The 16,478-nt window shown below is 46.3% G+C and overlaps 1 protein-coding gene across 1 annotated transcript in view; it reads left to right on the top strand.

Annotated features, from left to right (window-relative positions):
- NRXN3 (neurexin 3) overlaps positions 1 to 16,478 on the top strand; it is a 1,831,517-nt gene that overhangs the window by 1,802,196 nt on the left and 12,843 nt on the right. The window contains 1 exon segment of the mRNA XM_038743538.1: positions 1,078 to 1,156. Coding sequence (XP_038599466.1) covers positions 1,078 to 1,156 — 79 coding nt within the window.

Below are 16,478 nucleotides of genomic sequence, written 5' to 3'. Positions count from 1 at the left end.
TCCCCCTTCTAGACTGTGAGCCCGCTATTGGGTACAGGCCATCTCTATATGTTGCCAACTTGTGCTTCCCAAGTGCTTAGTACAGTGCTCTGCACACAGTAAGCGCTCAGTAAATATGATTGAATGAATGAATGAATCCAAGCCTTGATGAGCATTGTGCTGAAGAGGGAAAGACTCTCCAAAAGAAGGGGTACCTGGCACCCACCTCTGTGAGCCATCCTTCACCAGTCAGTCTGGTCTTGCTTAGTGCTGTGATATTGATTTGCTATCTGACCAGTTGACATACTATCAGAGCAGCAGCATGGCCTAGTGGCAAGACCACGGGCTTGGGAGTCAGAGGATGTGGGTTCTAATCCCGGTTCTGCCATTTGTCAGCTGTGTGACCTTGGACAAGTCACTTAATTTCTCTGTGCCTCTGTTACCTCATCTGTCAAATGGGAATTAGGACTGTGAGCCCCACGTGGGACAACCTGATTACCTCATATCAAATACTATAATCATTATTATTATTATCATTAGAGGGTGATGACTATTATCATCATCAAGTAACATCTCAATGTTCCATGACACGATATTCATTTTCTCAGTCCTGGTCTTTTTCCTGTTTGCATTTGGCACCGTTGATGCAAAGTTTGCCAATCACAGTTAACCAGTGACCCGGTCCTGGGAAGGTGGGCCAATTTTAAGGACACCTTTTCTGATTCCTTTCTCTGCTGGGGATTAGTGGTGCCTCCTATCTGGAGCCTCTCAGACTTCCAGGGTGCTGCCAGTTGGTACCATGGCCTCTCAGTTGGCTGAGCATCAAATATCCCGGGCCAATACTTAGGTTATTTTGAGCATGGGTGTGAGGCATCCTGCTGTCAACGGAACTTGTTCTAGAATTGGTTTTCATTAGTGGTGATGGTTTGCCTCAGAGATTTCCATGAGCGCAGCTGGCAAATCTGCTTGGTGGGGTCTGAGGAAGTGGGAGAGCCAGCCGGGACCCGCAGGGCAGTCAGTTCCAATGGGTGCCGTTGTTCGCATTCACTCATTTGATAGTCTCATCTGGATTTTCTTTCTTCCTCTGGTCCCATGCAGCCGACGTCGGATGACCTTGTCTCGTCGGCAGAATGCTCCAGCGACGACGAAGACTTTGTCGAATGCGAACCTAGTACAGGTAGGTCGGGTCAGTCTTGTTTTGCTTGCTTTCCCCTTTTTCCTTTGCAAAAAACAATCCATACTTCTTTCTAATGTATATGTGTGTGTATGTGTGTGTAGATAGATATATGTATATAAGTATATGTGTGTATCTGTGTGCCTTCTGTATGTGCACAGATATGTATAAATAGACATATATGTATCTACAAGCTGATACGGTAAAGCATCTGATCCCATGGAGAGGCCGAACAGAACACCACATGCCAAATGGAGGAAGAGGAGGAGGCTGGTCTCTCCCCGTGGGGTCCGCCTATCCTCCATCAGGCCATTCAGTTCCGGGGCAGCGCCAGTCCCCCAGACACAGTCGGGGGTGGGAGGGTGGTGGAGGCACAAAAGAGTCTGTGATCGAATCGAGGGAAAGGGGAGAGAAACTTGAAACGAGGCAGAAGACGGCGGCCGGTGGTATTCCATCCCCCGGCAGCTCATCCGTCTATCCATGGGATTGGGCCTGCCGTTGACCCTGCACTAGATTCCTCCTGATCTGGTTCTCTGGCTGCACTGAGAACACATGGCACGCCAAAGCTTGGAAAATGCCGAGCAGGGGGTGGGTCACGCCATGCTATCGTCAGCAATGCTTTAAAATGTATCGGGCTGATGTCAGATGGGCCACAGCCACAGGAAGTGTGACTGGGCCCCTCAGACAGAGGCAGATACATTCTACTGTCCCAACCATGTCTGATGAGCCCCATCCCAAGCAATATCTGGCTGGTGGCCACGATTCCTCATCCCTTGCTCGGGGTCTTCCAGGTGCTCTTCTGCTCAAAACTCTCTATGAGTCTGGACTTTACACAGCAGAGGACACATATCATTGAATTTCTGTGTGCTTGGAAGAATAATCGGATCTAGGTCAGAATTCAACTTTCATCGGGATTATGCCTATGACAGGTAGTAGGGGGACTTTTTTGTTGCTTCAATTTTTTTTTTTTAATCACGAGAGTGGTTTTTGGGGAGTTGCCCAGAGTATCTTACCTTCCTGCTTGATAATAAAATAAGCTAAGGGTGTGTGGCCATATTTCTCTGTCCCTCCCACCAGCCCACTTCCCCTTGGCTTTTATCTGGGAGGAGCCAGTCCATTTGGTTTTGTGTATGGGAAGTTCCCTTAATCTCTCTGTTTGGCTAGGATCAGCCTGGGGAGAAGCGGGCCAGATATGGACCCCCACTCCATCCCAGCAGGTGATCACAGGGTGCTGCAGAGGACCCATGGTCTCCACAGAGGGCAGCAAGCAGAAAGGTAGTGGTACGTGCCCACCCACCCGACCCCGGCAGGCAGCTGGGCTCGCCTAAGGGCCAAGGCCCTGGTCCCTGGATCGTTCTCTGTTTACACACCTCTCAAGATTCATCTGTGGCTCTTCCAAATCCTCGAGGCTGAAGGTTGCACATGAGGCCTATTTCAGGTGGGGAATTTAGAGTTCGTGCATCCCAGCATCCCATTTAGAGCCCATTGTTCCATTGCTCCTACTGGCGCTCATAGTCGGGAAATGTTTTCTTGTCAGATGGGGTTGAGCATGATCAGACAATTTCAGTGTGGCGGAGAAGCTGCCAGGGGGTGAAGAGTCCTTGCTGTGTGTGGCGGGTCCACACCAGTGGCTCCCTCCTTTTGTCTGGGTGGGGGCTTCAGTTCTTGACTAGCATTGCCATGGGATCCTTCTGGAGGGGGTTGCCATTTTTGTGGAAAGAAAAATTGGAAGGAGAGTGTCGCAGAGAAGAGTAAAGAAGCATGTGGATCAGTCAGTGATATTTGTTAGTGCTTACTGTGTGTACAGCAGTTACTATATGCTTGGGGGAGTACAGTACAACAGAGTTGGTAGACGTGATCCTTGCTTACAAGGATCTTACAGTCTACAGGAAGAGACAGGCATCCTAGATTTGAGATAGGAAAAATAGTAGAGTGTAAGAATATTTACATAAACACTGTGGGTTAGCATCACGCAGAGAGAAGCCCAGTTCCCCAAAGTCATCTGGAAGAGGAGAAGTGGAGCTCACCCCAGGGACTCTGCTGGTGGGGAACACTGACGTGTTTCCATGTTGATTCTGTCATTGTAAACTTGCCAAACCATGTCATTCATGAGAATGCGCTTCCTAGATGCGAATGCACTATGTCGCCTGATGTTCAGTCTAGAATTTTTGGTTACAAGTAGCGGGTGTGAGAGCAGATTAGGTAAGTGAGGGTAGTGCTGACATTTGACGTTTCAGCAGATGGCATGAGCCAGTATGAGCTATACCCAACAAATCTCCGGGGGAGGCCAAAAAGGATGACCTTGACTCAATCTCCCAAAATGCATCTCATCCAGACATCAGGCCCACACCGTTCCATACCCACAATGCTAAAAAGTCCATGCTGTAGGGTTTTGGTGTAGAAGTGTGAAACAGACCCATGGGGCAGGACAGACGTACCCATGGGAACTTCCCATTTACAAATGCTCAGACGAGATGGGTCCATTAAGTTACCCAGATAATGTTGGGGTGAAGGTTAAGGTTTGGACTTTTTGGTGGGGGATGGGGGAGGAGAAGGAGAATGTGGGTTCTAAGGAGAAATTGTTTTCAGTTTTCTCTGGTTCCTTTATTTGTACTTTTTGTTTTTTTCATGTTTCCCTAAACCCAGAGTCCCCCAGGGTAGTTTTAACTATGGCTAGTGGGTGCATATTTTTTTTAGTGTGCATATATGATATGTAAATGTATATCATATAGACACACCCACCCCAGGTACAGTTGGAAAAACTAAAAGCTTCTAGGGCACTAGAATGACGGGAGCCAGAGTGCCTCAACAGCCCGTCTTCCATCCGATCAAACGTCAGCACAGAAATTCACACCTTCCAGCCCCAAACGTGGCATGGCTGACAAGGGATATCGTTCCTGCCAGGAGAACATGAGCATGCCCACCCTTCCCAGCATCTTGCCTCCTCCTTGTTTTGCCATGAGTGGTTGAATCTCCCAGTTCTGCAGAGGAGGGGTGGGGAGAAAATGTTACTTATCCATATCTATAAATATATACACACCCTGCCCCACTTGCATATATGAATATATATGCGGGGTATATATTTAAAGGCCATTTTCTGTCTGCTCATCTAGTGCCGCATGGATTTGATTTGTATTCTGATGTGTTGTAATTTGGTCATTGTGGCATTGTACGGCTGTGTTTTTTAGTTTAAAATTCAATGTTCAGTCTCCTGTAAAAATCACAGCCACATTCCAGGAGATGTCAAGCTATAAAAATTGAACTAAGGCAACAAAATATTTTCTGGCCATCTTCCTAACCAGCTCACCTTTCCCCAAATGGTCCTCCTATAGATGAGAAAAAATGCACAAAGGTTGTGTGCAAAAGCATGGATTCCCATCCCCTCAACTCTTTTTTTTCTTGTTTCCATATCTGTACAGGACACATCTCCTTACTTCCCTTTCTGTATAAATGCTTAAATTTTTAAAAAGACAAAATCAGGCCGGGGAGGAGGCCTAAAGAACGTTCCTCCCACATTCCCAACTACAGATGGCTCAGAAAGCATTTTATTGCAGATGTGCAACCAGTGTTGTGTCTTCAAATTGTGGACTGGCCAGAGGTCATTCTGTGGCATGCAGCATGGGGCTGTGGCTGAACGAGTGACCGTAGCCTTCATGAACCCATGCACAGGCTGGTAGAGTGCCACCTTGCACCTCATCAAAGCTTTGCATCTAAGCTTATCCATCAGGCACACAGCATTTTCACCCTTCTGGGTTTTCCCATTTCATGCCTTGAGGCAGGCCCCCCAGTCATCACTCCCTGTCTCACTTCTCTGTTGTTTTTCTTTGTCCATTTGGTTTTCAACATTTTCCCTCTGCCCACATTCATCTCCTCATCGCTTCCCAAAGTCCCTGATGCAGCCTTCTCTGATTCTGTTCACTGTCTCTTATCCAAATGCCTCCCCTCCCCCGCTCCTCCAGTTTCTAACCTCACTTGAGGGAATTTCACAAAGGGGCACAGACTTTTTTTGCCACGATTCTAATTTCACACAAAACATAGCAGCCCAGGAATTACAAGGGAAGAGTGTACAGAGACTCCAGACAGGCCACACCACTGTCTGGGAGAGCTACTCTCTAAGGACCTTTTTCCAAGGGCCCTTCCTTCCCTATAGGGAAACACCCCTATGTCCAGCAGAGGCGGGCACCCCGAAAATGCCCTGTGCAAGAGAAGATGCAGGTTGGCTCTGGTGCCCAGGGGCATCAGTGAGGGATGTGGCTTAAGGATGGTCCGGTGTCCACCACAGGTCTCTATGTTATGTCAGCTTCACTGTGGCCTGCTTGGCGTGGCCAGAACAGCAGGTCTCCTGACGTGTGCTGTGGGTCCCCCAACAGATCCAGGAATGCACCTGCTTGACTCCACTCAGGGATGACTTTTCAGCCCCAGGAGGAGCTCCATGCCCCACAGCCAGGATTCCCCTTTCCCTCTGTATTTTTGGAGAGATGCCAGAGTTCGCTGCACCCTGCAACCTCTCTTCTTGAGCGACCAACAGAGGTGATAGATGAGACCGCCTGACATTCAGTCTCCCCTCAAGGAGTCTGTAGTTGGATAAGTTGGAAAAAGCACTTTTATGACTTGCTGAGGTTTGAGTTGATAATGCTGGGACTAGAAATAGTCCTCTGAGGGGTTCTCTCTGCAGATTTCCATCAGTCGGGTTCCTTCAGTGGGACTCTGTTTGAGGGGCTCACTCACTTTCTATATGGGTCTGCCTGCAGAATTCTTTCTACTTGGTTCTGGCTGTGGGACTCTCTCTGAAGAATTCCATGTGGTGCTTCACTCAGTGATGTTTTTGCTCTGGGGCTCTGTTGATTGGTTTCTCTCTGTGGGCTTCTGTTTGCGAGGTTCCCCTCATGGGATTCTGTCTCTCCTGAGGCTGTCTCTGTAGGGATCCATCTACCAGGTTATCTCCGCTGGGTTCGGTCTGAAGGACTCTCTCTGAAGAGTTCCATGAGTGAGTTTCTGACTGTGGTGTTCTTGGGGGGGTCACTCGGTGGTATTCTCTCCACAGAGGGCTGTCTCTGTGGGGGTCCATTTGCTGGGTTCTGTCTGCAGGACTCTTTCTGAAGAGTTCCACATATGGGTGTCTGACTTTGGAACTCTGGTGGGGTTCTGTGGCATTCTCTCCATGGGGTTCTGTCTCTTGCGCTCTCTCCTGAGGCATCTGCTGGAAAGTCTGCAGGACTCTCTCTGAAGAGCTCTGCTGTGTGGGTTTCGTCTCCAGGACCCTCTCCTGAGGCTGTGTATATGGGCCTGTGTCTGTGGGGTTCTCTCTGAAAGGCTCTGTGTTTGGATTCTTTCTGCAGGACTTTCTCTGAAGAGTTTGGGGCATGGGTTTCTGATTATGTGACTCTCTACTTAGTCTCTGTATGGTTCTGGGGGCAAGGTTCTCTCCATCTATGGAGTTTCCTCTGTGGGGTGCTGTCTATGGGGTTTCTCATCAGGCTTATCTCCTCCCCATGATTTTCCCCACCTAATTGTGCACCCAGCACATGTTAGATTTTCAATTTCAAGAGTCTCGCCTAAGGAAGCGGCCACTGGGAATCCAGGACCAGCAGGGAGGAGGCATATCTCAAAAATCCAGTGCGAAGAGTGTGAAAGGTATGGAGAAACAAGTGTTGAGTTGGGAAGCTAAGTGAAGTCAGTTCACAGGTCTCTGAGTTTGTGGGAAGGGAATGTGTCTGCTTATTGTTGTATTGTACTCTCCCAAGTGCATAGTACAGTACTCTGCATACAGAGCTCAATAAATACGATTGAATGAATGAAGAGCACTGTACTGTGTAAAGTGTACCTAGAGAACAGGGATGGGGTAGTCTGGTGATTGCACACAGGTGGCGTGAAATGATAGAGTTGCAGTAGAGGGGAAAATAAGTTGGGGAGATAATAAATGAATAATGTTGGTATTTGTTAAGCACTTACTATGTGCCAAGCACTGTTGTAAGTGCTGGGGAGGATACAAGGTAATTAAGGTTGTCCCACGTGGGGCGCACAGTCTTAATCCCCATTTTACAGATGAGGAAACTGAGGCACAGAGAAGTTGTGACTTGCCCAAAGTCACACAGCTGACAAGTGGCGGAGCCGGGATTAGAACCCATGACCTCTGGCTCCCAAGCCCATGCTCTTTCCACTAAGTCACACTGCTTGGAAGTCAGCCACGTGGAGATGGTAGTTAAAGCCATGGGAGTGAATGTGTTGTCGAAGAGGGTGAGTGTACATGGAAAACAGAGGGGGACCCAGAGCCTTAAGGCACCCTCACAGTGAAGGGTGGGAGGCAGTGAAAGAGTCTGAGGAGTGACCAAAGCACGGAGAGAGGGTGGGCCTGGGTGTCAGAGGACCTGGGTTCTAATCCCAGCTCTGCCACTTGTCTGCGGTGTGATTTCAGTCAAGTCACTTAACTTCTCTGTACAGTGAGATGGTTAGCATTAGAGGAGTGAAGTGTGCAAGCTGAGTTGTAGTAGGAGAGTAGCGTGGTGAGGTAGGAGGAGGCAAGGTGATTGAGTTCTTTAAAGCCAACAGTGTGGAGTTTGATGTGGAGGTGGATGGGCAATGACTGGAGTTTCTTGAGGAGTGGGGAAAAATGTCGTAAGTGTTTTTGTAGAAAAATGATCTGGGCAACAGTCAGTGAAATATGGACTGGAATGGGGAGAGACCGGAGGCTGGAAGGTCAGCAAAGAATCTGATACAGTAATCAAGGCAGAATAGGATAAGTGACTTTATTAATTACAGTAGCAGTTTGGATGGAGAGAAAAGCAAACTTTAGCAATGTTTCTACCCAATGGCTTAGAACAGTGCTTGTCACATAGTAAGCACTTAACAAATACCACAATTATCACTTTTACCAGGGACAGTGACTACCAGGCATAAATGCGGGACAGACTTCTCAGCATCCTTGCCACCAAAAAAGGCTTTCTCAAGCTACCAGGGAAACTGGCCTCGATATCAGGTTCCTCCCAAATTGTGCATTGTCCGACCAATTAATCAATGAAATTTACTGAGTGCTCACTGGGTGCAGAGCACTGGACTAAGCACAATACAGCAGGGCTGGTAGATGTGATCCCTCCCCACAAGGAGCTCAGTTTGTTGGTGTGGTGGGGGGAGGGGGACGACAGATGGACATTAAAATAGTTTATGGATATAGGAAGTAGAGTATAGGAACATTTTCATCAACACTTTGATACTCATTCCAGCCCCACAGTGCTTAAGGGGCACATAGCTAATGCAGAGGGGAGGGCAATAGGGGAAATGAAGGGCTTAGTTAATTTAATTATTGACAAATGATCACTCTCTCCCACTTCAAAGCCTTTTTGAAGGCACATTATTCCAAGAAGCCTTCCCCACTTAGGCCCTCATTTCCTCTTCTCCCACTCCCTTCTGCATCACCCTGGTACTTGGATTTGCTCCTTTTATTCACCCCTCCCTCCATCCCACAGTACTTATGTACTTATGTATATATCCATTATTTATTTATAATAATACATTGGGCAGTGAATGTCTACCAACTTTGTTATATTGTACTCTTTCAAGTGTGTAAAACGGTGCTCTGCACACAGAAAGTGCTCTATTAATATGATTGATCAATTTAGTTTGGTGAGCCCTCTTGGAGTTACAATTTTTGGAGGGCATTGAAGGTGGGCAGAATGGTGAACTGTCTGATACAAAGTGGGAGGGAGTTCCAGGCCCGAGAGAGGACTTGGGCCAAGGGTCAGCTTTGGGATAGATGAGACTGAGATACAGGATGTAGGTTGCTGTTAGAACAACAGGGTTTGTGGAATGGGTTGTAATAGGAGATCCCAAAGGTAGGAGGGAGAGACCTAATCGAGTACCTCAAAGCCGACTGTAAGGAGTTTGAGGTGGGAGGTAGATGGGCAGCCACTGGAGGATCTTGAGGAGTGGGGAGATGTGAACTCAACTGGGTAGCAGAGTGAAGTATGGACTGGAGAGAGGAGAGACAGGATGCAGGGAGGTCTGAAAGGAGTCTGATGCAGTAGTCTGGAAAATGAAAAGTGCTTGGTTCAGTGTGCTAGCAGTTTGGATAGAGAGGAGAGGGTGGATTTTAAAGGTGTTGTGAACGTAAGAGACCGAATCGTGACAGACTGAATATGTGGGTTGAACAAGAAAGATGAGTCAAAGATAATGCCAAGGTTATGGGCTTGTGAGAGAGGGAAGTGTCTGTCTTCCCCCCTCAACTATAACCTTATGAACAGCAATGGTGTCTAACCAGCTCTATCGTACTGTGCTCTCTCAAGTGCTTAGTCCAGTGCTCTGCACAAGGTAAGCTCTGAATAAATAACACTGACTGCTATCTCATCCCCTCAACCCGCATGGCCCAGCCTGACAAATACCTAGGGGGCGCAAGAAAGGGCGAGGTCGTCCTTAGAGTTCATTCACGATGACCCTGAGTCACAGAAGCATTCTGAGACCAAATACAGTCTCCTTCATGTTTAAATTAAATTCCCACATTGCTTTTGCCAGTCAGCCCAGTAGATGCTGGCTGGTTAGAGCTTGCCTGTTATAGGGACAGGCTGTCCCCAAAGGTTCCTCTTGCTCACAGGGGTCTGCCCAATGTAGACACATGGCTTTGGTTTGTGTGGGGGACACCCCAGGACCCCTGAACTACTGAGGGACTTTGAAATTAAGCAACTAACTTTCTTGCCAAGACTTTGCCACATCCTACAGATGCCTCTTTTTTTGTTGTTTTTTCCTGTCACCCTCTCTGCTTCTCTGTGGTTAAAAGTATCAAATAGGGGGAGGCACCTCGAGGCCTGGAAGAGGTCAGCCCCATCCTCAAGCAATGAGGATGCCTATAAGGCTATAAACCTATATGCCTATAAACCTATAAGGCTGCCTGGCTGCCTCCCAGGTGGCAGTCATGTAATGCCACAAGATAAACACCTGCAGCATGGCCTAGTGGAAAGAACATGAGGGGATGGGTTCTAATCCTGACGCTGCCATTTGTTTGCTGTGTGACCTTGGGCAAGTCACTTCACTTCTCTGTGCCTCAGTTTCCTTATCTGTAAAATGAGGATTAAGACTGAGCCCCCAAATATGGGACAGAGACTGTATCCAAACCAATTGTCTTATATTTACCCCACTGATTAGTACAGTGCCTGGCACATAGTAAGTGCTTAATAAATACCACAGTTATTATTACATCTTTTAAAATTCCCACAGGTCTCCACAACACATCTGGCACTGTTTCTGGGTGTGCTAAGCTTCGGACCTTCATAGTCAGGTGAAATCTCTCTCCTCCACCCTGGAACCATTTCCAGTCCATCTCCTCTCACTACACTCTTGTGTCACAAGACTGGATCCCCCTTGTCTCCCCCTTCTAGACTGAGAGCCCACTGTTGGGTAGGGACCGTCTCTATGTGTTGCCAACTTGTACTTCCCAAGCGCTTAGTACAGTGCTCTGAACACAGTAAGTGCTCAATAAGTACGATTGATTGATTGGATCCCTATGCCACGTCTCAGCACCGATTCTTAAGGACAAAGCCAGCTAGATGGGCCCTCCAAGCATGCATGGAGTGCCAAACCCAACCACTGGTTAAGGACTGAAGCTGGCAAAATGTGGTCCCCCCTCAAGAGAGAGGATCCCTGAGCCCAGAAAGCTTTAGCATTTCCCACAACTAAGGTGCTTTCTTTAATAGACCATAGAAAATCTTTAGGTGTAAGTTCACTGCTTGGCCTTCAGCTCAGCCAGAGACATCTAACTTTTTCTGGGTAAATCACTTACACCTATTTACATGTCTTGGCCATATGTATATCCACCATGCACGCTTTCCTTCCCCCCCAACATTTCCTTTAGTGGAGAATTTAACAGGAAGGAAAAATGTCTGGCAAGAGGCTATCATTCAATGGTATGGATTGAGCACTTACTGTGTACAAAGCACTGTACTAAGTGCTTGGGAAGGAGTACAAATTGGCAATATATAGAGATGGTCCCTACTCAACAGTCTAGAAGTGTCAATCACAACTGAAATCACTTAATCACAGCAGAATTGATTCAGTTACTCACAGCTGAAATCAATTAATCACCTGAAATCAGTCACAGCTGAAACCAATCTGTTAATCACAGCTGACACCAATTAATTAGTCACAGCCAAAACCAATTAACTAATCACAGCTGAAATCAATTAATCACAGCTGACAGCAATTATCAGTCACAGCTGAAACCAATTAATCAAGTAGTCAGCTGAAATCAATCAATCCATCACAGCTGAAACCAATTAAGCAATTAGTCACAGCTGAAACCAATTAATCAGTCACAGCTGAAACCAATTAATCAAGTAATCAGCTGAAATCAATCAATTCATCACAGCTGAAACCAATTAATCAATCTGTCACAGCTGAAACCAATTAACTAATCAGCTGAAATCAATCAATTCATCACAGCTGAAACCAATTAATCAAGTAATCGTCACAGCTGAAACCAATTAATCAGTCACAGCTGAAACCAAGTAATCAGCTGAAATCAATCATCACAGCTGAAACCAATTAATCAAGTAATCAGCTGAAATCAATCACAGCTGAAACCAATCAATCCGTCACAGTTGAAACCAATTTATCAAGTAAGCTGAAATCAATCATCACAGCTGAAACCAATCAATCACAGCAGAAACCAATTAATCAAGTAATCAGCTGAAATCAATCCATCACAGCTGAAGCCAATCAGTCACAGCTGAAACCAATTAAATCAAGTAATCATCACAGCTGAAACCAATTAATCAGCTGAAATCAATCAATTCATCACAGCTGAACCCAGTTAATCAATGTCACAGCTGAAACCAATTAATCAAGCACAGCTGAAACCAATTAATCCTCACAGCTGAACCCAATTAATCAAGTAATCAGCTGAAATCAATCAATTCATCACAGCTGAAACCAATCAGTCACAGCTGAAACCAATTAAATCAAGTAATCATCACAGCTGAAACCAATCAATCAATCCATCACAGCTGAAACCAATTCATCACAGCTGAAACTAATTAATCAATTAGTCACAGCTGAAACCAATTAATCAAGTAATCAGCTGAAATCAATCAATTCATCACAGCTGAAACCAATCAAATCAAGTAATCATCACAGCTGAAACCAATTAATCAATTAGTCACAGCTGAAACCAATTAATCAATTAGTCACTCAATTCATCACAGCTGAAACCAATTAATCAATCAGTCACAGCTCAAACCAATTAATCAAGCACAGCTGAAACCAATTACTCAATCCATCACAGCTGAAACCAATTAATCAAGTAATCACAGCTGAAAACAATTAATCAATCTATCAGCTGAAACCAATTAATCAAGTAATCAGCTGAAATCAATCAATTCATCACAGCTGAAACCAATTAATCAATTAATCACAGCTGAAACCAATTAATAATCAGCTGAAATCAGTCACAGCTGAAACCAATTAAAATCAAGTAATCATCACAGCTGAAACCAATTAATCACTCAGTCACAGCTGAAACCAATTAAAGTAATCAGCTGAAATCAATCAGTTCATCACAGCTGAAACCAGTTAATCCTCACAGCTGAAACCAATTAATCAAGTAATCAGCTGAAACCAGGTCATCACAGCTGAAACCAATTAATCAATCCATTACAGCTGAAACCAATTAATGTCACAGCTGAAACCAATTAATCACAGCTGAAACCAATTAGTCACAGCTGAAATCAATCAACCAATTAATCACAGCTGAAATCAATTAATGAATCAATTAATTATAGCTGATACCAATTGATCGATCATAAGTGAAAGCAATTAGTCAATTCATTAGTCACAGCTGAAACCAATTAACTAATCAATCACAGCTGAAACCAATTGATTCATCACAGCTGAAACTAACCACAGCTGAAATCAATTACTCAATCACAGCTGAAACCAATTAATCAGCTGAAATCAATGAATCATTAATCACAGCTGAAAGCAATCAACCAATTAATCACAAATGAAATCAATTTATCACAGCTGAAATCAATGAATCAATCAATAAAAATCAGCTGAAATCAATTAATCACAGCTAATACTAATTAATCACCCCTGAAACCAATTAATCAGTCACAGCTGGAATCAATCAATAACAGCTGAAATCAATTACTAAGTCACAGCTGACACCAATTAATCAAGTAATCAGCTGAAATCAATCAGTTCACCACAGCTGAAACCAATTAATCAGTCACAGGTGAAACCAATTAAGAATCAGCTGAAATCAATTAAAAATCAATCACAGCTGAAACCAATTAATCACAGCTGAAACTAATCAATCACAGCTGAGGCCAATTAATCAATCACAGCTGACACCCATTAAGTAGTCATTGCAGAAACCAATTAATCACAGGTGAAACCAATTAATCACAACAAACAAATTCATTCCATTGTATTTATTGAGCACTTACTGTGTGCAGAGCACTGTACTCGGCCCTTGGGAAGTACAAGTCAGCAACATACAGAGACAGTCCCTACCCCACAACGGGCTCACAGTCTAGAAGGGGGAGACAGACAACAAAACAAAACATGTAGACAGGTGTCAAGTCGTCAGAAAAAATAGAATTAAAGCTAAATGTACATCATAACAAAATAAATAGAATAGTAAATATGTACAAGTAAAATAGAGTGATAAATCTGTGCAAACATATATACAGGTGCTGTGGGGAGGGGAAGGAGGTAGGGCGGGGGGGGGATGGGGAAGAGGAGAGGAAAAAAGGGGCTCACTCAGTGAGGAGGTTAGCGGCAGAGGAGCAGAGTGTGCTCTCTGGGCTGTAGAAAGAGAGAAGGGAGGTGAGGTAGGAGGGGCCAAGGTGATGGAGAGCCTTGAAGCTGAGAGTGAGGAGTTTTTGCTTGATGCATAGGTTGACAGGCAGCCACTGGAGATTTTTGAGGAGGGGAGTAACATGCCCCGAGCATTTCTGCACAAAGATGATCCGGGCAGCAGCGTGAAGTATAGACTAAAGTGGGGAGAGACAGGAGGATGGGAGATCAGAGAGGAGGCTGATGCAGTAATCCAGTCGGGATAGGATGAGAGATTGAACCAGCAAGGTAGCGGTTTGGATGGAGAGGAAACGGTGGATCTTGGTGAAGTTGTGGAGGTGAGACTGGCAGGTTTTGGTGACGGATTCGATGTGAGAGGTGAACGAGAGAGCAGAGTCGAGGATGACACCAAGGTTGTGGGGTTGTGAGACAGGGAAGAGGGTAGTGCCGTCTACAGTGACAGGGAAGTCATGGAGAGGGCAGGGTTTGGGAGGGAAGATAAGGAGTTCAGTCTTGGACATATTGAGTTTTAGATGGTGGACAGACATCCAGATGGAGATGTCCTGAAGGCAGGAGGCGACACAAGCCTGAAGGGAGGGAGAGAGAACAGGGGCAGGGATGTAGATTTGGGTGTCAACAGCATAGAGATGATAATAGAAGCCATGGGAGCGAATGAGTTCACCAAGGGAGTGAGTGTAGATAGAGAACAGAAGGGGAGCAAGAACTGACCCTTGAGGAACCCCTACAGTAAGGGGATGGGAGGGGGAGGAGGACCCCGCAAAGGAGACTGAGAATGAATGGCCAGAAATATAAGAGGAGAACCAGGAAAGGATGGAGTCAGTGAAGCCAACATTGGATAGCGTGTTGAGGAGAAGGTGGTCCACAGTGTCGAAAGCAGCTGAGAGGTCGAAGAGGATTAGTATAGAGTAGGAGCCATTGGATTTGGCAAGAAGGAGGTCATTGGTGACCTTTGAGAGTGCAGTTTTAGTGGAGTGTAGGGGATGGAAGCCAGATTGGAGGGGGTCAAGGAGAGAGTTGGCCTTGAGGAATTCGAGGCAGCGGGTGTAGATGACTCATTCTAGGAGTTTTGAAAGGAATGGTAGGAGAGAGATAGGGTGCTAACTAGAAGGGGATTTAAGTATAGACTGAGATGGGGAGAGACAGGAGTATGGGAGGTCAGAGAGGAGGCTGATGAGGTAATCCAGGAGGATAAGATGAGAGATTGAACCAGCAAGTTAGCAGTTTGGATGGAGAGGAAAGGGCGGATCTTAGCGATGTTGTGGAGGTGAGACCGGCAGGTTTTGGTGACTGACTGGATGTGAGGGGTGAACGAGAGAGCAGAGTCGAGTATGAGACCAAGGTTGTGGGCTTGTGAGACGGGGAGGAGGGTATTGCCGTTTACAGTGACAGGAAATTCAGGGAGAGGGCAGGGTTTGGGAGGGAAGATAAGGAGTTCAGTCTTGGACATACTGAGTTTTAGATGGTGGGCAGACATCCAGATGGAGATGTCCTGAAGGCAGAAGGAGACACAAACCTGAAGGGAGGGAGAGAGAACAGGGGCAGGGATGTAGATTTGGGTGTCATCAGCGTAGATATGATAGTTGAAGCCATGGGAGTGAATGAGGTCACCAAGGGAGTGAGTGTAGAGAGAGAACAGAAGGGGAGCAAGAACTGACCCTTGAGGAACCCCTACAGTAAGGGGATGAGACGGGGAGGAGGAGCCTGCAAAGGAGACTGAGAATGAACAGCTGGAGATATAAGAGGAGAACCAGGAGAGGACGGAGTCTGTGAAGCCAAGGTTGGACAGCGTGTTGAGAAGGGGGTGGTCCACAGTGTGGAAGGCAGCTGAGAGGTTGAGGAGGATTAGGATATAGTAGCCTATGAGTAGTAGCCATTGGATTTGGCAAGAAGGAGGTCATTGGTGACCTTTGAGAGGGCAGTTTTGGTGGAGTGTAGGGGACGGAAGCCAGATTGGAGGGGGTCAAGGAGACAGTTGGCCTTGAGGAATTCGAGGCAGCGGGTGTAGATGACTCGTTCTAGGAGTTTGGAAAGGAAGGATAGGAGGGAGATATGGCGATAACTAGAAGGGGAGGTGGGGGTCAAGACAGGGTTTTTTTAGGATGGGGGAGACACGGACATGTTTAAAGGCACAGGGGAAGAAACCAGTGGAGAATGAGCGGTTGAAGGTGGAAGTTAAGGAGGGGAGGAGGGAAGGGGTGAGAGTTTTCATAAGATGAGAGGGAATGGGGTCTGAAGCATAGGTGGATGGAGTAGCACTTGAGAGGAGGAAGGAGATCTCATCTGAAGATACTGCTGGGAAGGACGAGAGAGTAGCGGAGAGGGTTGAGAGCAGGGGGGATGGAGAAAGGGGAGTGGTGACTTTGGGGAGCTCAGACCTGATGGAGTTAATTTTACTAATGAAGTAGAAGGCCAGATCACCGGGGGTGAGGGATGGAGGAGGGGGAGGAGCAGGGGACCTGAGAAGGGAGTTAAATGTACAGAACATCTGACAGGGATGATGGGGATGGGTGTCAATAAGGGA

This window comes from Tachyglossus aculeatus, chromosome 1 (assembly GCF_015852505.1).
Source record: "Tachyglossus aculeatus isolate mTacAcu1 chromosome 1, mTacAcu1.pri, whole genome shotgun sequence".
Taxonomy (NCBI): domain Eukaryota; kingdom Metazoa; phylum Chordata; class Mammalia; order Monotremata; family Tachyglossidae; genus Tachyglossus; species Tachyglossus aculeatus.
Note: the sequence above shows the minus strand (reverse complement) of the source record. Positions and strands in the feature narration are given on the sequence as shown.